General features: G+C 41.8%; 1 protein-coding gene across 2 annotated transcripts in view; it reads left to right on the top strand.

The window, feature by feature from the left end:
* Positions 1-18,479, top strand: part of ALG14 (ALG14 UDP-N-acetylglucosaminyltransferase subunit) — a 102,131-nt gene extending 83,652 nt beyond the window's left edge. The window contains exon 4 of one of the 2 annotated variants that reach the window (XM_043575628.1): positions 17,550-18,479. In XM_043575628.1, coding sequence (XP_043431563.1) covers positions 17,550-17,780 — 231 coding nt within the window. In that variant the 3' untranslated portion in view covers positions 17,781-18,479. The remainder of the gene's footprint in view (positions 1-17,549) is intronic. The other variant, XM_043575629.1, reaches the window with a different exon arrangement.
* Positions 18,480-21,327: the final 2,848 nt, after the last annotated feature.

Raw genomic sequence — 21,327 nt, 5'->3', positions numbered from 1 at the left:
AGATCCACATATGAGTGGAAACATATATCTGTCCTTCTCTGACTGACTTATTTCACTCAGCATAATACCTTCCAGTTCCATCCATATTGCTGCAAATGGCATGATTTCATTCTTTCTCATTGCCAAGTAGTATTCCATCGTATATATAAATCACATCTTCTTTATCCATTCATCAGTTGATGATGGACATTTAGGCTCTTTCCATAATTTGGCTATTGTTGAAAGTGCTGCTATAAACATTGGGGTACACGTGCCCCTATGCATCAGCACTCCTGTATCCCTTGGATAAATTCCTCGTAGTGCTATTGCCGGGTCATAGGGGTAGTTCTATTTTTAACTTTTTGAGGAACCTCCACACTGTTTTCAGAGTGGCTGCACCAGTTTGCATTCCCACCAACAGTGCAAGAGAGTTCCCATTTCTCCACATCCTCACTAGCATCTGTAGTTTCCTGAGTTGTTCATTTTAGCCACTCTGACCAGCATGAGGTGGTATCTCAGTGTGGCTTTGATTTGTATTTCCTTGATGATAAGTGACATTGAATATCTTTTCATGTGTCTGTTGGCCATCTGGATGTCTTCTTTGGAAAAGTATGTATTCATGTCTTCTGCCCATTTCTTCACTGGATTATTTGTTTTTCGGGTGTTGAGTTTGGTAAACTCTTTATAGATTTTGGATGCTAACCCTTTATCCGATAGGTCATTTGCAAATATCTTTTCTCATTCTGTCAGTTGCCTTTTAGTTTTGTTGATTGTTTCCTTTGCAGTGCAGAAGTTTTTAATCTTGATGAGGTCCCAGTAGTTCATTTTTGCTTTTAGTTCCCTTGCCTTTGGAGATATGTTGAATAAGGAATTGCTGTGGCTGAGGTCAAAGAGGTTGTTGCCTGCTCTTTCCTCTAGGTTTTTGATGGTTTCCTGTCTCACATTTAGGTCTTTCATCCATTTTGAGTTTATTTTTGTGTATGGTGTAAGTGATCTAGTTTCATTCTTCTGTATGTTGCTGTCCAGTTCTCCCAGCACCATTTGCTAAAGAGACTGTCTTTTTCCCTCTACTTTCTGGTTTAAAGGGGTCCTCTCTGAATGGAACTGGGATAAACTCATTGCTTCTCTCAGCCCCTGCTAAGGTACCTGTCTTCTGAGTCTATAATACGAGAGAGTCATTAGTGCAGTGAAACATACTTATTAACAAAACTCAGCTAAAGATTGAAGTCAATAAAAACCTCAAAAAACACCCTGATTTTGATAAATGTGTGATGGACAATGAAAGGAAAATAACTTTTGAATACCTGAAAACAGAGTGAAGCACATGTTCCTTGGAAAACCTTGACAGCTTATTCAAGGTGTAGAGTCCAGGCTTGGCTGCAGAGTACCGTGTTTAACCACAACAGAGTACAACTACTTAATGCATCTAAGTTTGTTGAATATTATCATTTTGCCTCTGTTTCATTGTCTTAGTGTCTCTCTCTCTTTACACACACACACACACACACACACACACACACACACACGAATACACAACCAGAATATCGGAAACAAGTGCTTTTATGTATCCTTTTGACTCAGAATTAAAGAATCAGATAATCCCCTATAAAAATTCATAAACATTTCTTTATACATAGGTTAAAGATATTGCGGGTTTAGTTCCAGGCCACAGCAGTAAAGCAAATATCACAATAAAGCAAGTCAAATGAATTTTGTTGGTTTCCCAGTGCATATAAAAGTTCTGTTTACACTCTACTAATATTCTGCTAAGTGTGTGATAGCATTATATCTAAAAAACAAACAGTACAAATGCCTTTATTTAAATATACTTTATCGTCAGGGCGCCTGGGTGGTTCAGTTGGTTGACCGTCCAACTTCGGCTCAGGTCATGATCTTGTGGTTTATGAGCCCAAACCCAACATCGGCCGTCTGCTGGTAGCGTGGAGCCTGTTTGGGATCCTCTGTTCCTCTCTCTCTCTGCCCCTCCTCCACGCTTTCTCTCTCTCTCTCTCTCTCAAAAACAAACATTTAAAAAAATAAATACACTTTATTGCTAAAAGATGCTACATCATCAGAGCTCTTAGTGAATTGTAATTTTTTTGCTGGTCGGGGGTTTTGCCTTGATGTTGACTGCTGCTCAGTGATCAGGGTGATAGCTGTGGAGGCAATTTCTTAAAACAAGACAACAGTGAAGTTTGACACATTGATTGAATCTTCTTTTCATGAATGATTTCTCTGCAGCATATGAGGCTGTTTGCAAGCATTTTACCCACAGTAGAACTACTTTCAATATTGGAATCAATCCTCTCAAACCCTGACACTGCTTTATCATGTAAGTTGATGTCATATTCTCAATCCTTTGCTGTCATTTCAACAGTCTTCACAGCATCTTCACCAGGAGTAGATTTCATCTCAAGAAACCACTGTCTATGCTCATTCATAAACAATTCCTCATCCGTGAAAGTTTTATCATGATTACAGCCATTCAGTCTCATGTTCAGGCTCCACTTCCCATTCTAGTTCTCTTGCTATTTCTACCACACCTGCTGTTACTTCTCTCACTGAAGTCCTGAGCCCCTCCAAGCCATCCATGAGGGTGGGAATCAACTTCTTCCAAACTCCAAATCATGTTGACAATTTGACCACGAATCATGAATGTTCTTAATGTCATCTAGAATGGTGAATCCTTTCCAGAAGGTTTTTAATGGACTTTGCCCAGGTCCACCAGGGGAGCCATATATCTATATCTATATGTGTTGTGTTAGGCATGAAACAACATTAATCTTGTTCTACATCTTCCAGGCTCTTGGGTGACCAGGTGCAATGTCAGTGAGTAGTAATATTTTGAAAAGAATCTTTTTTCTGAGCAGGAATTCTCAACAGTGGGCTTAAAATATTCAGTAAATTATGTTATGAACAGATGTGCTATAATCCACGCTTTGTGGTTCCATTTCTAGAGCACAAGCAGAGTGGGTTTAGCAAAATTCTTAAGAGGCCTAGGGCTTTCAGAATGATAAGTGAGCAGGGTGCCTGGGCGGCTCATCAGTGAAGTATCTGACTCTTGATTTCAGCTCAGGTCACGATCTCATGGTTCATGAGCTCAAGCCCCACGTTTGGCTCTGTGCTGACAGTGCTGAGCCTACTTGGGATTCTGTCTCTCTCCCTCTCTCTCTGCCTCTTCCCCACTTGTGCACTCTCTCTCTTTCTTTCTTTCTCTCTCTCTCTCAAAATAAATAAGTAAACACTAAAAAACATATTTAAAAAAAAAATAGTGCGCATTGGCTTCAGCTTAAAGTCACCAGCTGGATCAGCTCCTAGAGAGTCCTCCTGTCCTTTGAAGCTTTGAAGCCCAGTATTTGAAGCCAGGTATCTCTAGCAGTGAAAGTCTTAGATGGCATCTTCATCCAATAGAAGGATGCTTTGTCTACATTGAAAATCTCATTTAGTGGAGCCCCCTTCATGACTTGACTTAGGTAGGTCTTCTGGATACCCTGCTACAGCTTCTACATCAGCACTTGCTGCATTACCTTGCACTTTTATTTACTGAAATGGCTTCTTCCCTTAAATCCCTTGAAACAACTCCTGCTAGAATTAATTGCTTCTCTCATTTCCTACCAGTGTTCCTATTTTAGGAAAGAGTCATTAGTGTCGCCTTCAGCCTTCTTAGAATCGAAGAGAGTTGGGGTCTGGCTCTGGGTCCGGCCTTGCATTAAGAGAATGTTGTGGCTGGTTTGATCTTCTATCCAGACCACTAAAACTTTATTCATATCAGCAATAGGATTGTTTTGCTTTCTTATCATTGGTGTGTTCCCTGGAGCAGCACCTTTAATTTCCTTTAAGAACTTTTCCGTTGCATTCACAACTTGGCTAACTGTTCGGCAGCTTTTGGCCTATCTCGGCTTTCATCATGCCTTCCTCACTAAGTTTAGGTCATTTCTGGCTTTTGATTTAAAGTGAGAGACATGTGCCTCTTCCTGTCACTTGAATACTTGGAGGCTCTGGTAGGGTTATTAATTGGCCTAATTTCAACACATTGTGTCTCAGGGAACCAGAGAGGCCCGAGGAGAGGGAGAGAGATGAGGGGAACGGCTGGTTGGTGGAGCAGTCAGAACATAACACATTTATCAGTCACGTTTGCTGTTTTATATGGGTACAGTTTGTGGCACCTTACGACAATTACAATAGTAACATCAAATATCATTTGTCACAGATTGCCATAATAAATCTAATAATAATGAAAACATTTGAAATAGTGCAAGAATTACCAAGATGTGACCCGGAGACCTGAAGTGAGCAAATGCTGTTGCAAAAACAGCACTGATGGACTTGCTCGATGCAGGGCTGCCACAGACCTTCAGTTTGTTAAAAACAAAAGCAAAAACAAAAACCACTGTATCTGCGGAACATAATAAAGCAAAGTGCAGTAAAACAAGATATGCCTGTAGTGCAAAAATAATCTCTGCATAAATTATCTAAGAAGAACTGCTGACTAGATCGTGAAGACTATCACTTATCTAGTTAAGAGAGGGCCTTGACAGAAGTCAGGAATTATATAACTGCTCTGATCAAGCCAGTTCTTCCTGTTTAGAAAGGGTACTCCCTTTTCTTATAAAAATGTTAACCATTTTTTTCTATTTAATCTGCTGAAAGCCTTTCCTAATCCATCCGAGTCCAGTGGTATGTTCTGGTCTGCCACTTATGTCTCTATTAAAGCTATAAAATATTAGTAACAGTTGTCAGAATTTCACCTTCAATTAAACTCCCTGAGTCCTATCTGCCCTGGAGCCCTCCTTGCCTTTAAGCCTACTTCCAGCTAATGTCGGATCTGGTTAACAGGTGCAGGGCAGAGCCAGACCGGGATGGTGGACAGGAGAGACTCGTCTTCTAGAAGTTGGGTTGGAGTCTCAGCTGTATGATCTTACATAGGTCATTTCATTTCTCTGTGCTTTAGTTTTCTTGTCCAGAACATGAAAGCAACAGCATCCACTCCAGAGAATGATTGTGAGGTGTAAGTGAGGTAATTATGCAAAATGTCACACAGGTCCTGTGCCTGGCAATAGTAGGTGCCTGTAAAGGTCGAGGTCTTGCCCTTCTTTAGGCAATAGGGAGAGGATTGAGCTAAATGACTCCCAGAGTCCGCATCTAGCGCTAGCCATCTGCTTCTGGGAGAGCAAGTGAGTATAGGGTGCAGGGAAAACAAAGGAAAAAATACTGACTTACTACAATTCAAAGATCTCTGTGAAATCATTTCAGACCATGGAAAATACAGTGAAAACAAACAAACACCAAGAAGGCAGGAAATGAACGTCACCTTGACCGTTTGGTCCTGAGAACCGGAAAACTAAAAAATTCAGTTTCCTCAGCTGCTTCCAGGAAGGGTTAGGAGAACAATGTTTGATTAGCCTGGCAATGATCTTTAATATTGATGCAGAGCAAGCATGGCTTAACCAGAACAAAAAAAAAAATTTAAGTGTTAATTTTACATACGTATTTACTTTTTCATGATGGAAGATCAGGGCAAGGAAATGAAACGCCAACCCAGTGTGTCCCCAACAAGCTCTGAGTTCCTTCGCCTACTCCGCACTCAGAGTGGGAGGATTGGCCGTCAACATGTATAGAGTGCCCAGCTCTGTGGAGCCTTGGTCTGTACGATCCTGCTGACACGTACTGAAACTACAGTTGACCATCCCTGAGTTATGGAGGGGACACTGGAGCCCAATGTCTGCAGCATGTCTCTGCTCCCTGTTTACCTGCCACCCCTGTTGCTGAACCCAAACCCGACAAATCAGGAAGGTCGCCAGAAGGTTGGGAGTCTAGTTTCCCATGCAAGGATAAAATAGCCCTCTCCTGTTTTGAAATGAACAAGATGAGGCTTATTCATCACGTTATCAGGCTTGCTGACCGTGTTGCAGCCGCCTACTTTCACGGCCATTTGGCCACAGGCTGAGAGATACACTACTGGGGCTCCACAGGCCCAAAGCAGGGATGCTCAAGAATCCTTCAGTTGTCTACCGTCTGTGGAAATCCGGAAAATACCACTGCTGGTAATCAGGCTCCTTCCATCATTTTCTTGCACCGGCGTCACTTGTAGGGGAGCAGGCAGGGCAAAAAAACATGACTGGAAGGTAAAGACAAAATGGATGGTTGGGTTACTCTTCTGAGGTGTCCTCTGACGGATAGGATGAATCGCGCCAGGTCAGCACTATGCCTGTGACAGAGTGAGGGAAGAGCCTTGTGAACACTCTCAAGAGTTTGAAAAATGCCATAATTACACTCCTTGACTTTTGGATGGATCATAATAATAACTGCCACTTATTGAATTTTTAAAATGGCCCAAGCACTACATCAGATGCTTTTACACGTATTAGCTTATTTAATCTCCACAGTAACACTATTAAGTAGATGCCGTTTTCCTCATGTTCTGGTTTGTTTCTGGTTAATGACTCTTCCCCACCCCTGACATTCTCTCCCTACCTACTACAAGCTCCCAAGAAGAAGAATGCATTAAAGCTTATTATTTGCCTCCCCACGACACCGTCATGCCAGTGTCATCTGGCCCTGTGTGTCTTTGTTTCCAGTATTTACCACGAGAAGCCAAACCCCGAAGAGTTTCACCTGGACGTAACAGCTCTGTGAGATTATGATCTGTCTCAAGCTCCTGCCCCTCCCTAACCCCCCAAACCCTTTCATTAGCCCTCAGTAACTTACAGTCAGTCCACAAAATCTGCCTTTTCTTTCCTACCTCTTGCTCTGGTGTCTCTTTTCCTCAGAAGACCACACCACTTCATCACATATTTGCTTACAAGTCACCTCCTCCCAGCTCTTACTTGACCTCCGTATCTCCTCTTTCCTTAGCCTGCTCTGTGTTGTATGTTCACACATGCATCTGTTATTTTCTGTCTACCCACTGGAACGTACACTTTGTGAAGTCAGGGACTTTTGTTCATCAGTACATTCCTAATACCCAGAATAGTACCTGGCATGTTATCTTTGCTCAATAAATACTTCTTGAATGAAGTAATCCATAAGTGAGGAAACTGAGCCATGGAATGGATAAGCAGTTTTTCCCTGGTCACACTGCTGTGAAACAGCCAATCCATGTCTGTGTGATCGTAAATCCCTGGCCCATAAGCACCATGTTGTCCAGCCTCTTGATGGATTGTGTGAATGCAACATAAACAAGAATATTCTGACTGAACTGGAGTAATCAGTGTCAATATAGGGAACTTAACTGGAGAAGATCCTACAGGATGAAAATTTACTGTTGTTTTTTTGTTGCAATGTGTGATATTGTGATTTAGAAGAAAAGCATGTTTATGGCCATTCAGGTGACCCAAAATATATTTCTCGTATATATTTGGTCTTAATCCACAGTTCCTGACTCAAAGCTCCTCTAAAGCCCTTAGAATTTCCTAAGTGATGAGAGCAGTAAAGGTTTTATTTGGAGAGTCCTTAAGATGGGGGCTGGTTGCCAGTGTAGCCAACCGTGTGATTAGAGGGTTAGCACTTTAAGTGCCAACCCCCCTCCCAACCTTCAGAGAGGGGAGAGAGGCTGGAGGTACATTCAGTCACCAGTGGCCAATGATTTAGTCAATCATGACTGTGTAAGGAAACCTCCACAAAATCCCGAGAAGACAGGGTTCAGAGAGCTTCTAGGTTAGTGAACACATGGCGATTTGGGGAGAATGGCAAGTTCCAAGAGGGCATGGAAGCTCCACATGCCCTTTCCCCATACCTTGCCCCGTGTATCTCCTCATCTGGCTGTTGATTCATATCCCTTAACATCCTTTGTAATAAATCAGTAATCTAGCGAGTAAATGGCTTTTTCTGGGTTCTGTGAGCTATTCTAGCAAATTAATTGAACTCAAGCAAGGGATTGTGGGAACCTCTGATTTAGAGCCATTCAGGCAGAAGTACCAGTAACAACATGGGCTTGTGGTATCCTGAGTTCGAGCAGGTAGCTGGAGCCTCCAGTTTGTAGCCTGTCAGCCAGAAGCACAGGTACCATCCTGGGTGTGTGACTGGTATCTGAAGTGAAGGGTGGACTTACAGGACTGAGCCCTTTACCTTTGGAATCTGATTCTGTCTCTGTGTAGGTAGTGTCAGAATTGAGTTAAATTGTAAGACACCCGGCTGGTATCTAGATCACTGTTGGTGTGGGGAAGCCTACACACACACACACACACACACACACACACACACACACACAACACACACACGTTGGAATTTGGTCCAGGAACCTAATTTACATTAGGAACAGTTTTTTTGAGTTGTCACCAAGCGAAGTACAAGTAATTGATAATTTGAGGAGCCAGCAATAAAATCAGTATCCTTACAACATGAGCACATTAGCCTAGATAAAAAGCAATTTATTAAATTTACCTTTTTAAAACAAGATGAAAGCAAGATCATGACCTGAGTCGAAGTCGGACGCTTAGCCGACTAAGCCACCCAGGTGCCCCAGGAATGATTTTTTAATGGCAAAGAAGGAGAAATTAAAGATAGTGTAAAGGATGTCAATTTTTCATTGAAATACTGTTCATACATTTGTTGTATTAGTTTTAGGCATACATCGTAGTCATTCCATATGTCTATAAATTAAGTTGTACTTAACCACAAGTGTAGCTATCATGTGAAAGCACACAACAGTATTACTATAGGATTGACTCTATGCCATTGGCTGTACCTTGTATCCCTAGGACTTACTCATTCCGTAGCTGGAAGCCGGTATCTCTCTCTCAAAGGTGTCAATTCTTTATCTAACCTAAGTATTTTGGTGGTAAACACAATTACCTCTTGTTCAGCATGTGTAAATTGGTGGTCTATTTTTCTGTGAACACTGCTTAAAGCATCATTACAAACGATGTCATTACATTAATAAGTTCGGTTTCATTCTTCACTCACAAAAAAAAAAAAAGAAAATGAAAGCTATACCTGTGTCAAGAGAAGCTAGGAAGTATCCAGGTAGACTATAGCACGTTCATGCTGCAAAGCAGCGAATGCCTATGTAGCACATGGAATGGAAGCAGTGATGGAATTGGAAAAGTAGACCTCAGAATGCTACATACACAATGATGACAACTCTGAAAATTCTATGTGTTAGCAGTGGAATTGTAAGAGACCTTAAGGTTCATAAATAGCTGTTGATTCTAGTGTTTAGGATTCATTTGGTTATTTCACATTATTTTTGATATTTAGATGTTTCTGTTTAACTGTTAATACTCAGATGATCAAATATCCATAAAAAAGAAGAAATGCAATGTACCACATTGTGAGCCAAGGAATACGTCATCCCATCTGCTACTCATCCTTTTCCTTCCTGCCGTCCACTTCCACTGGTCGTGGACACTCAGCACTGCCTTTCCTCAGGCTTCACCCAAGCTTTCTGGTCCCCTGACTAACCTCTACTTGTTACAGACCACCTGCTCTCCAACCGCATTTTCTTCCTCCCTCCCTTGATTATTCACAGATGCTTCTCCCTCCAGTTTTCAGAGCTGTTTCCTCACTGCTCTTGCCCTCCTCCTCTGTGGCTGAGGTCTTTCACCTCCCCTTCCCATACTGGAGTACTTGTTCACCTGGCCCTTCCTGTGGCATTGCCCTCATCCATGTCTCACTGTGTCTGCTCCCTGTGCTTCGGTGCTCTTAGCCCTGCCAGCGCAAATGTTGTTTCTGCCCTGACATGATCCATTCCTCGTCTGACTCTGCATTTGCTACTCTGCGTCTTTGTTCTTCCCATACCAGTACAGATTCTTGGTAAATATACTCTGGCTGGGGCACCTGGGTGGCTCAGTCGGTTAAGCATCTGAAACTTGGTTTCGGCTCAGGTCATGATTTCACAGTTCAGGGGTTCGAGCCCCACATCAGGCTCTGCACTGATGGTGCAGAGCCTGCTTGGGATTCTCTGTCTCCTCTCTTTCTGCCTCTCTCTCTCTCAAAATAAATAAACTTAAAAAAAAATTTTTTTTAAATCCACTCTGGCTAATTGAAATAGGAAAAGAATTTAGTGAAAGGCTATTGAAAGCTAAAATTATGTGATTTTTAAGAAATATATTATTTGGTCATTTGAATGAATGAATGAAATGAATATATTTCTCATATGTATTTAGTCTTGGTCCAAGATTTCCAGCTCAAGGCTCCTAAAACCCTTGGAATTTCCTGTGATAGGGCAATGAATGAGTCTTGTGTTACAGTAATGAAGGTGACTTTCGGGTCCTAGTTGCCAGGAGGACCAACCCTGTGATTAGAAGGTTGGAACTTTCAAGTTCCCCCCAAACCCCATCTCGGGGGAGGGAAGAAGGGCTGGAGGTTGAATCAGCCAATGGCCAGTGACTTAGTCATGACTATATAGTAAAGTCCCCATAAACACCCAAAAGGACTGGGTTCAGAGAACTTCTGGGTTGGTGGACACTTGGAGATTGGGGACAGTGTCGTGCTGTACCTCCCCCTTCCTCTGACTATTCACGTCCTTTAATAAATTGGTAAACATAAATGTTTCCCTGAGTTCTGTGAGCTGCTCTAGGAAATTAAAAGAACCTACCGAGGAAGTCATTCTAACTTCCAGGCTATAGCCTGTCAATCAGAAATACAGGTTTAATAGCCTGGGGCTTGTGACTGATGTCTGAAGTAGGGAGTGAGGAGCATTCTCCTAGGACTGGTCCTTAAACTTGTGAATGCTGGTACTATCCCCAGATAACGTCAAAATTGAGTTGCATTCTCAGTCATGCTGCTGATATCCGAGAATTGCTTGGTACTGTGTGTAGGGACACCATCCACACTCCTCCTCCCTCCACACACACACACACACACACACACACACACACACACACTTTGGAATTGGGTCTGGGAACCTTAAAAGAAGAGCTCTCAGAATTACTGAGAAAGCCAGTGAGGTTGGACTAGAAAACATGGAGGGACAAGATGGGAGCAGAACAGTTAGGGCCATGGCCAAAATTCCATGGCCACAGACCTGGTTTGGGAAGACACTTCTGCCACTACTACTGGAGAGTGAACACTGTACCTGCCACTGCGAGTACTGGACAGGAGTCTCTTCAATGGCACCTTTGTCACAGAAACCGTTTCTTCTCCAGAGTTGCTTTTCTACACCCCTGGCTTTTGGTCAGATCTAGACAGAAACATCTGGCCAAGTCACTGGCCCGTCCACGAGCTGCTGAGGGGACCTAGAAAGGAGTCTCACTTAGGCCATGAGAGCTGGGCTCTGCTTGCTGCCACAGTTCATACGGTAAGAAATTGTTCAAACAGATTCTAGGCAGGAGCAAAACCCAAAACACCACATGGCCCATTCCCAATTCATGACAGTTGTTTTAATAAACTTTCTGCAACTTCCTTAAGTCCTTGAAGCTGTTTCTTCTAACCTCTCCCTCAGCAAGAACTCTGGAACGTAGTTCAATCCAAAATTAAAACATTAGGGGTCACAGATATCTATACAAAGACATCAAACAGCATGATTTAGAACAGAAAGAAAAGGAGTCAATCTAAATTTCTAACAGGGAAGAGTTAATTGAATTATGAGCTAGCCATAGAATTAAATATAGGCAGTCATTAAAAATCATGGAATTTTAAAGACTTTTTATAACACACAAAACTATAGCTAACCAGAATTCTACAATATTTCTATATAAGCTCTCACAATTATGTATGTGCATATGTGATCCTATTTTCTAGTAAAATATAAATGTTTATATAAAGACATTCACTGAAAGAGAATACACCAAAATTTAACAGATTGATGAGATTGGAAAGGTTACTTTTTTTCTTTATGCTTTTCGTGGTTTACACAATGAGCTGAAAATTATTAGCATTTAAAAGAAAATCCACTGGGAGCAAACTTCCAGTGGCATCATTCTTATCCTTTGTCGTGTTCTCAAAAAATACAATTTTTCCCAAACCAACCTCAAAAATACTCAGAATTCTAACTCTTTTCTCCTGGTGTTGAAAGAACTCACTCTTTTCTGTAGAGTAAGTTCCTCCCTTACCACCAGTTCCGCTGATCTTTATGTTCACATATAGATCATTCATTACTTTCTATAAACCTTTTCCCCAGCCTGCTTCATTCACCCAGCTCCTACTGGAGCTCTCTTCCCCTTTGGGCTCCCTCTTCTCCTGCCCTGTATTTTAGCCCAAAGATTCACTGGAATAGCTATCCCTGAGGTGTCCATTACTCTTCTCTTGGCCAAATCTGATGATCTTTATCTTTGTAGCTTTGTTGGCTATAAGAAACATTGATTCGTTATCTTTGACACACTTTGGGTCATAGGCTAAGTCCGGTGACCTTGTGGGTTTCTTATTTTTCTAAAATAAGAAGATGCGCTCTTAAGCACTTTATCTGACTTTGCTTCCTGTTAAGCCTTATATCTATGACGTTTTTCTCCCTGTGTCTCTGGACTATTCCTCCACCTCAGTGTTTGCTCCCTCCCGCATCTTCCCCATTTACCTGTCTACAAAGTGAAACCAGTATCCTAATAAACAGGACTGTTGATTTTGAAACCTGTGACCTCCACAGAGACTACCTGCTTAAGCCAGCTCAGCTTTGACAGTGGCCTCTAGTTCTCCAGCTTTATCCATGACCCTGGAAGCTCTGCAGAACCTTCCCTGCAGCTCTGTCCCTGCCGTTCACGAGGTGTCTCCAGCCTCCACCTCCACCAGCAAGAAGCTGTTTGAAAGCCTAGCTTTCAGGCAGGTACCTCAGAGTCAGACTCTGCTTTTCTGCCCATTCCCTGCACTTGCAGCCCTAGTTGGGCTCCCCATCTGGCTTTTAATCTCTCCTTCACGTGCTCCCTGTTGGATTGCTCTCAGCTTCATGGTCTCTTACCTTCAAAACAATCCAGACCCCAAAGGTCTTGGCCCACATTGTGTGTATGGAGTTCCCACTAGGCCAGAAGTTGAGTTCAGACTCCCCAAATTAACTACATTTCTTCATACATGCCAGTGTTACGTTTCAGCCAACAGGACTTGGGCCTGTGGTGACCCACATCTACAGAGCAACAATCCTTTTGTAACCATTGATCCTTGATCCAGCTCATCTACCCTCATGACTTTATATTAGCCCTGACCTCTTTCTGTTTTCTTGACCTATAACTTGTATTATCCTTAGTACATCTCTTGGATTTTCTGCTCTCAGAGAAAGTTTATTTATTGGCTCGTTAATTCATCTAGCAGGCACATATTGAACACTTAACAGTTGGCACTACAACTAGTCAGAGGCTAGTCAGGGAGTTAGACAAAATCAAGGGCTACGTCAATTAGTACACTTTTTATTACTAGTGACAGAAGTCCTGATTCATGCTGTCTTAAGTAAAAATGGAATGTATTCCCTCACATACCTGGCAAGTCTAGAGATAGATCTGGTTTCCTTCAGGCACAGCTGGATTCATGGATCATAAATGCTACCTTTGGGACCTGGCCTGTCTTCATCTCTCAGTTCTGCTCTGTTCTGCTTTGTGATGGCTTCATTCTCAGGGTAGCAAGAGAAGTGTTAACAGTGCCAGGCCTACATCCTCCAAGGTTTTCGTATAGCAGAAAAGTCACTGCTCTCTCAGCAGCCCCAACAAATGTCCCGCTCCATCTTGTGGTTTCTCACTGGACTAGGTGCTCTTCCCGGAACAAGTGACTTTTGTCAGGGGAATTCGATGCCAGGACTGGTCAGACTGGAGTCATATGTCCTCTCCTTATAGTTGGTTGTGGAGTCTACCCAAGCACTTAAGTTGAGAGAGGGAGAGAAATACAGTACGATGGTTCCCTGAAGAAAAGGCAAGTGGATGTGGGATGATTTTCTAAAAAGCTGTCAGTTACAGATGAATGGATAAAGAAGGTGTGGTTTATATATACAATGGAATACTACTTGGCAATGAGAAAGAATGAAATCTGGCCATTTGCAGCACTGTGATGGAACTGGAGGGTATTATGCTAAGTGAAATAAGTCAAGCAGAGAAAGACAGATACCATATGTTTTCACTCATATGTAGATCCTGAGAAACTTAACAGAAGACAATGAGGGAGGGGAATGGGGGGAAAAGTTACAGAGAGAGAAGGAGGCAAACCTTAAGAGACTCTTAAATACTGAGAACAAACTGAGGGTTGATGGGAGATGGGGGAGAGGGGAAAGTGGGTGATGGGCATTGAGGAGGGCACCTGTTGGGATGAGCACTGAGTGTTGTATGGAAACCAACTTGACAATAAATTATATTTAATATAAAAAAAGCTGTCAGTTACAGCCTTTATGTTTATGGTAAGTGTGTATGATAGAGTTACAAATGGAGTTGAGTGTAGCAAATGGAGCATTCCACTCTATATACAATGGGCAAAGGATTCCCCCCCTCCTTTACCCCTTCACTCCTTCCTTTGAACAAAATTTAGTGAGTGCCTTTTGTTGTTCCAGGTGTAGAACATAGATGGTCCTAGAAGTTGCCCATAAGGAGCTTACAAAGTAGAAAGGAGGAAAGACAATAAAAGCAATGCCCCCATATTTCTTGAGAATGTCCATTTTAAGAAATAGAAATATGAAGAGTATTTCTGTGTTTTTTTAAAAAGACAAGATCAACCATTATATTGTTTAACATCTTTTTTACTTAAAATTCTGTTTTGTTCAATGCTTGGAATAAGTCTTTCTGATATGCTTTGTTAAACAGTGGAAACTCCACAGTCCACAATTTTTTAATTGTCTCGCCTAGGCTTCTGTAAAATGCAGGGTCAAAACCTGTGCTTAATTAAAAGTAGCTTTCCTTCGCCAAAGTTTTCCTCAAGATGCATTTGCCATTGTTAAAAAGAAAATTTTAATGTTTATTTATTTCTGAGACAGAGAGACAGAGCATGAGTGGGGGAGGGGCAGAGAGAGAGGGAGACACAGAATCCAAAGTAGGCTCCAGGCTCCGAGCTGTCAGCACAGAGCCTGATGCGGGGCTCGAACTCACAGACCGCAAGTTCATGACCTGAGCTGAAGTCGGACGCTTAACCAACTGAGCCACCCAGGCGCCCCATGCCATTTTTTTTTTAAATACTTGATTTATGGTTTTGTGGTTTTATCGTATCGAGGACTTTGATAGTAAGGCGCCTCAAAATAGAAATAGAGGACAGAGATAAACAAATGAATACCTTTAATTTCCACTTTTAACTTAACAATCTCTATTTCTGATCTGTAGCAGGTTGTTAATGCATCTCCCACCAATGGCCAGTCATTTCCCTGCCTGTATACAGACATTTCCATCAGAACATTCACAGTTTGTATGTTCAGGTAGTGAAATGAACACACATGGATATGTACATTTGTTTCAAAGGCAACGAACATGAAAATATTTTTGTGACATTGAAGACCCAACAAGCATTCTTTACATTATTTTTTAGCTGTAGGTTTTATTTTGTTCAGTTCCATGGAAAAAAAGATTGAGAAATGCAACACAAATAAGCCAAGGATCAGGGAATACATTAATGCAGTGGTTCTCAACTAGAGACATTTGGCAATGCCTGGAGACATTCTTAATTGTCTTGCCTACTGGAATCTTGTGGGTAGAGGCCAGGGGTGCTGTTAAACATCCTACAATGTGCAGGACAGGCCACCACAATGAAAAATTATCCTGTCCAAAATGTCAGTAATGCCACTGTTGAGAAACCTTGCATCAATAGGATTTTTAGAATTCTGAACTCTGAAAGGATTCAGAACAATCTTGTAATTTAGGCATAAGACAAAACTAGAGGCGAATTAGAGTCATAGAATTAGAAGAATCCTGGAGCTGACAGGGAAAGTCATTGAGTCCACTCTCCCTGTACATATGGTAACCGAGTCCCAGGTAAAAAGTGACTGAAGCAATAGACGTCCTCCACTCCTCAACATGCGATCAGGCAACTTGCCAAATCTCTCTGTGCCTCAGTTTCCTATTCTGCAAAAAGGGACAATAAAACTTGCCTCAAATGATTGCTGTGAGGAGTAATTAAAATAATGTGTGTGGACTGTTTAGTACAGTACCTGGCCACAGTGAGTTGTTGATAAAGAGTGGCAGTGAGAGCCTAGGTGGTGATTCTCGTTACTGTCCCAACAGTAAAGAGACAGTAATTGAACCCTGTTCAGTTCAACACTGTTGAACAGGGTTGTACCCTGTTCCCAACTCTCAGTCCTATGTTCTTCCTATTACAGTGTCTTCAGGGTCTGTGAAGAAAAAGTTATAAGGGCAACTCAATAGGGATCAAAGAAGATTGGTCTGGAAAGCAGCTTAGTAGCTGGTAATTCAAGAAAAACTAAACAAAAACTCTTCATAAAGACAGGGGGTAGGTAGGTAGCCACTTTAAGGAAGGCATAAAAAAGATTGGTTCCCACCTGAAACAGGCTACCTTCTCTCTTCCCAAGGCCTGTGGATGGTGTGTCAGGTGGGCTTGCCTCCAGGAAGAGCGGAACCTAGATCAGATAACTTATCAAACCCTGAGAGCCCTGACCGAGGCTTACATCCCTGGCAGAATGTCCGTCCAGTCCATCGTCTATCGGGACAGTCCCTGAAATGCCGAGATGGTCAGACAGTATATCTGGAGACCCTTTCAACTCTAAGATTCTCTGATGTCTGATAAGTTTTGTGGACTATGTGCTGGAAAGATCATGTGACATTGTAGATAATGCCCAGCAGGCACGTGTAGACAGCCACAAATCTCCTGTTTTATGATTTGTGGAGTAAAAAAAAAAAAAATGCTTTATTAGGCTTTGCTAAGTAAATACGGGCCCATGATTACAATGTTGTGCAAAACAGTTTTTCTCAGAAAATAATAATAAATTATCTTACCGACAATTCCATGAAATAGGCTTCCTCTCATTTTCTTAAAAGTCTTCTAAACAGTCTTTGCAGTTGCTCTAGGAGTTGGATTTCTGTTTCTCTTGTTACTTTTGCCAAATAACAATTGTTATTTCTAAATTGTTTTTAACCGGTGGCTTTTTATAAAAATTAGCAAAATTCAAAAGCATCAAAATCTCTGGACCACAAACACAGATTAAATTCTCGTGGGGGGAAAAAAAACCTCATTCATTTAGTAGCCTTCTCTCAAATATCCCATTTGTTGGCCTGGACTCCTAAAATGATTATATATACCCCACAAAAATACCCTACATAGTCATTTAAAGACATTTTCTTCTACATCTTACATGTCAATGCTCCAACCGTTATAAAGATTATTTTAGAAAAGCAACAAGAACAAGTTGGTACATGAGAAAATAGTGACTCATAGCTGACTTTATCTGTCTTCTGTGTATCTGTGTGACCCGCAAGCAATTGGAGAAGAGCAACACAACACAGTGGATCCTGGCTGAGCATCAGGCACTGTGCTAGACACCCTGTGGTAGCAGAGAAGTTAAGTTGTTTGCCTGGAGCCACACAGCTGGTAAGCAGGAGAGCCAGCACGGAGCCCTGTCTACTCCTATGTGCATGGGGTTTGCTGCACACTAGATCTTGACAAGGAATAATTCAAGGCTTAGAATAATAAAAAGTCTCCTCTAAGATGTGACTGTTTTTAACTTTAAATGCCTCATTTAGATTAGTATTCTGTATGTTAATTTGACCTTCAACTTTTTTTTTTTTAAGGTGTTGTGTAATGGACCAGGAACGTGTGTTCCTGTCTGCGTATCTGCCCTTCTCCTTGGGATACTAGGAATAAAGAAAGTGATCATTGTCTATGTTGAAAGCATCTGCCGAGTAGAACATTTATCCCTGTCCGGAAAGATTCTGTTTCGCCTCTCCGATTACTTCATTGTTCAGTGGCCGGCTCTTAAGGAGAAGTATCCCAAGTCGGTGTACCTCGGGCGAATTGTCTGACAAATGACAACTTTCTTCTCTAGAATTTTGCAGTCAAACATATTTATCATAATTGGGGGAGAGAAAAACTACATGTTTATTATAAAGGTTTCTGAAGGTCCTGAGAATTATTGGTGGTGAGGAGTAAAAAATGTGTGACTCAGTAAAGAAACTGAGGGTGCTCTTATAAAACAAACGTTTATAAATCATTAAGTATTTATGCTTCTGTGCACCAAATTTCTTTTCTTTTCTGTCACTACCTGCAAGTTATCTGCTGACTTGACTTAGTAATATTTTTCCTACAACTAAATATAGAATTAGTATGATTAGTAACATTTCCTGTTCTGCAGCTCTTTGTTTTGTTTTGTTTTGTTTACAATATTCTGCATTGTAGCAGAGAAAGATATTTCTTAGTTTTTGTTCAGATACAACAGGCTTTATTTCCTGTATGGAAGCAGTAAAGTCCCTAGTGAATCCTTTCAGTATAAAGGAAGCAGTTATATTAAATGGGCTTCATGACAATTTGCATTCCACAGGCTTCCAGAACCATGAGCATACACCAGTATCTTTTTTTATTCTTTGGTTTTGCTTTGTGAGTAGTTGCCCTGAATCCAGAATATCTTTTGAAATGTCTTGTTTAATTGTTAAAATAAATTAAAAGGTGACTACTGTCATAGTAATAAAAACATGATTCTGTGTTTCAGGAATCCAAACTCAAAACATTTTTTTCCTTTGTATTTTGTATTTGTTTATGTTAAGTTTATTTATCTATTTAGAATGTGTGTGCAAGCACATGAGTAGGGAAGGGGTGGGGTGGGGGTAGAGAATGAGAGAATCCAAAGCAAGCTCTACACCGTCATCCCAGAGCCCAATAAGGTTTTGAACTCACAAACTGTGAGATCATGACCGGAGCCGAAATCAAGAGTCGGACACTAAACTGAACCACCCAACCCCTGAAACTCAAAAACATTTTTACAAATGTTCAAGTGGAGGGGTGCCTGGGTGGCTCAGTCGGTTAAGCATCCAACTTCGGCTCAGGTCATGATCTCATGGTCTGTGAGTTCGAGCCCCGTGTTGGGCTCTGTGCTGACAGCTCAGAGCCTGGAGCCTGCTTCAGATTCTGTGTCTCCCTCTCTCTCTGCCCCTTCCCCACTTGTTCTCTGTCTCTATCAAAAATAAATAAATGTAAAAAAAAATTTTTTTTTTAAATGTTCAATTGGGACCCCTGGGTGGCTCACTTAGTTAAGCGTCTGACTCTTGATCTCAGCTCAGGTCTTGATTTCAGGGTTGTGAGTTCAAGCCCCACATTGGGCTACATGCTGGGCATAGAGCCTACTTTAAAAAAAAAAATGCTTTAGTAAATTCACATTGTCATGGCTGTAACTGTCCCTAGCATTTTGGGATGTTTAGGCTTGGCAGAGTATATTTAAAAAAATTTTTTTTGTTTAACGTTTATTTATTATTGAGAGACACGGAGACACAGAGCATGAGCAGGGGAGGGGTCGAGAGATGGAGAGACACAGAATCTGAAGCAGGCTCCAGGCTCTGAGCTGTTGCAGAGCCTGACGCGGGGCTCAAACTCACAAACCACAAATCCATGACCTGAGCTGAAGTCGGACGCTTAACCGACTAAGCCACCCAGGCACCCCTTGGCAGAGTGTAGTTTTACTAAGCATTTAGGTAAGTTCTTGCTGGCCAGGTATTCTTCTAAGCACTTGTCAAATATTAACTCATTTAATCCTAATAACAACTCAGTGAGGTAGGGACTATTACTATCCCCCTTTTACAGGTGACTTATCTAAAATCACATGACCAGAGGGGCGCCTGGGTGGCTCTGTCGGTTGGGTGTCCGACTTCGGCTCAGGTCATGATCTTGCGGTCTGTGAGTTCGAGCCCCGCGTCAGGCTCTGTGCTGACAGCTCAGAGCCTGGAGCCTGTTTCAGGTTCTGTGTCTCCCTCTCTCTGACCCTCCCCCGTTCATGCTCTGTCTCTCTCTGTCTCAAAAATGAATAAACGTTAAAAAATAAATAAATAAATAAAATAAAATAAAATAAAATAAAATAAAGTAAAATCACATGACCAGATTCAAGCCTAGGGCAGCCTAGCTTGAGAGCAAAGCCAGTTTCATGGGCATGTGGCCTGTGCAGCCACATAGGGACCCACACTCAGAAGGGCCCTGCACTTGGGTTAGTACTCTGCTGTCACTCTCAAATTTCTTAATGCATATGGGACAAAGGACCCATGTTTTATTTTGCACTGGACACCACCAATTATTTAGTTGGTGCTGCTTGAGAATCTGTGACAACATGCAGTGCAGAGCCTGCCTGGTGGCTCCTCAGCGAACAGACATTCCATTCCCCCTTCTCCAAGCTCGCCTTTAACAAGGCAACAGACAGTGAGAAGAGCTCTTGTAGTGTTTGAGTTTTTATTTTTCCCTTCTAAATCTGCTTAATAAGGATGATGTAAACCTAATAAGGAAATTAATGAAGAGATCGACTGTCAGTGAAAATAGGCATGAGTACCTGAGATGCCGTGAAATTAAAATGCTGAGGCTGATTCAGCCTTTATTGTTCTCTCGGAACATCTCTGGCTAAAGTAGGAGCGTCTGTTGTCAGGACATTTTCCTAGGTGTTTGGCTGAGAAAACTCTCAGAATAAGGATGGTATTTTGCCACAGGTCAGCCGAGTGGTAGTTCATTGTGTGCCTTGACTTTAATCATCAAATCTCAGGTGCTGTCCCTGCTTCCATTGATGGAAAGGCCTAGAATGTCAGATGAAATAAGCCTCTACTTTTCTAGACAGAAAGTGATCTTTTTAGGGATAATAGCATGTATATTTCTTCACCTTTGAATTTTTTTTCTGCACTTTGTTTAAGTGGCCCTAGGTAAATAAGTGAAATTGGACTGTTTTCAGGTCAGTTAATGCCTGTCAGTGTGCCAGTGCAGCTTCCCCCGGGTCCCCACAGGTAATCCTGCTGCAGAGAATCCTGTCAGGCCATGGAGAGTTGTAGAAAAGATGCCATAATTTTTTCCAGCAATGTATGTCCCAGATGTTTTGCAGAGCCTTAACCTAGACCGTGGTTAGCCTGGAATGTCAGAGAAAGAATCTCGTGTGTGTGTTATCACTAAAAATTTAGGAAAATCTTCCTGGGTTCTGACTACTGTGGACACATTCAGAGTGAGGTTGGCTCGGCTCCAGATTATTTGATAAACGAGTACATGGTCTGGTGTGTGTTGTGTTGGTGTTATGGCTAACTCAGGTCCTCAAGGTCACGTTTGCAAAGGGGCCTGGTTTGAGATGATAGTGGGGGCACAGCTTCCTTGCTGTGTCTTTCTGTGACATTAAAAAACAGTGCTGTAGTCTCGACTCAAACTGAGGATCAGGACCTAGCTTGTATTTTCTGATTTCTCTTGAAACACTCTGGAATGTACCTCTTACTGGAAGAGACTGTTCATGAAAAATTAATTGCATCAGTCTTTAAATGAGAGACAAGGAAACCACACATCCTGCCCACACCTACTTCCCTGGAAGATTTTTATCTACAGTTCAGTTGTCCTATAGGGTCTCAG

This window comes from Prionailurus bengalensis, chromosome C1, assembly GCF_016509475.1.
Source record: "Prionailurus bengalensis isolate Pbe53 chromosome C1, Fcat_Pben_1.1_paternal_pri, whole genome shotgun sequence".
NCBI lineage: Eukaryota > Metazoa > Chordata > Mammalia > Carnivora > Felidae > Prionailurus > Prionailurus bengalensis.
Note: the sequence above shows the minus strand (reverse complement) of the source record. Positions and strands in the feature narration are given on the sequence as shown.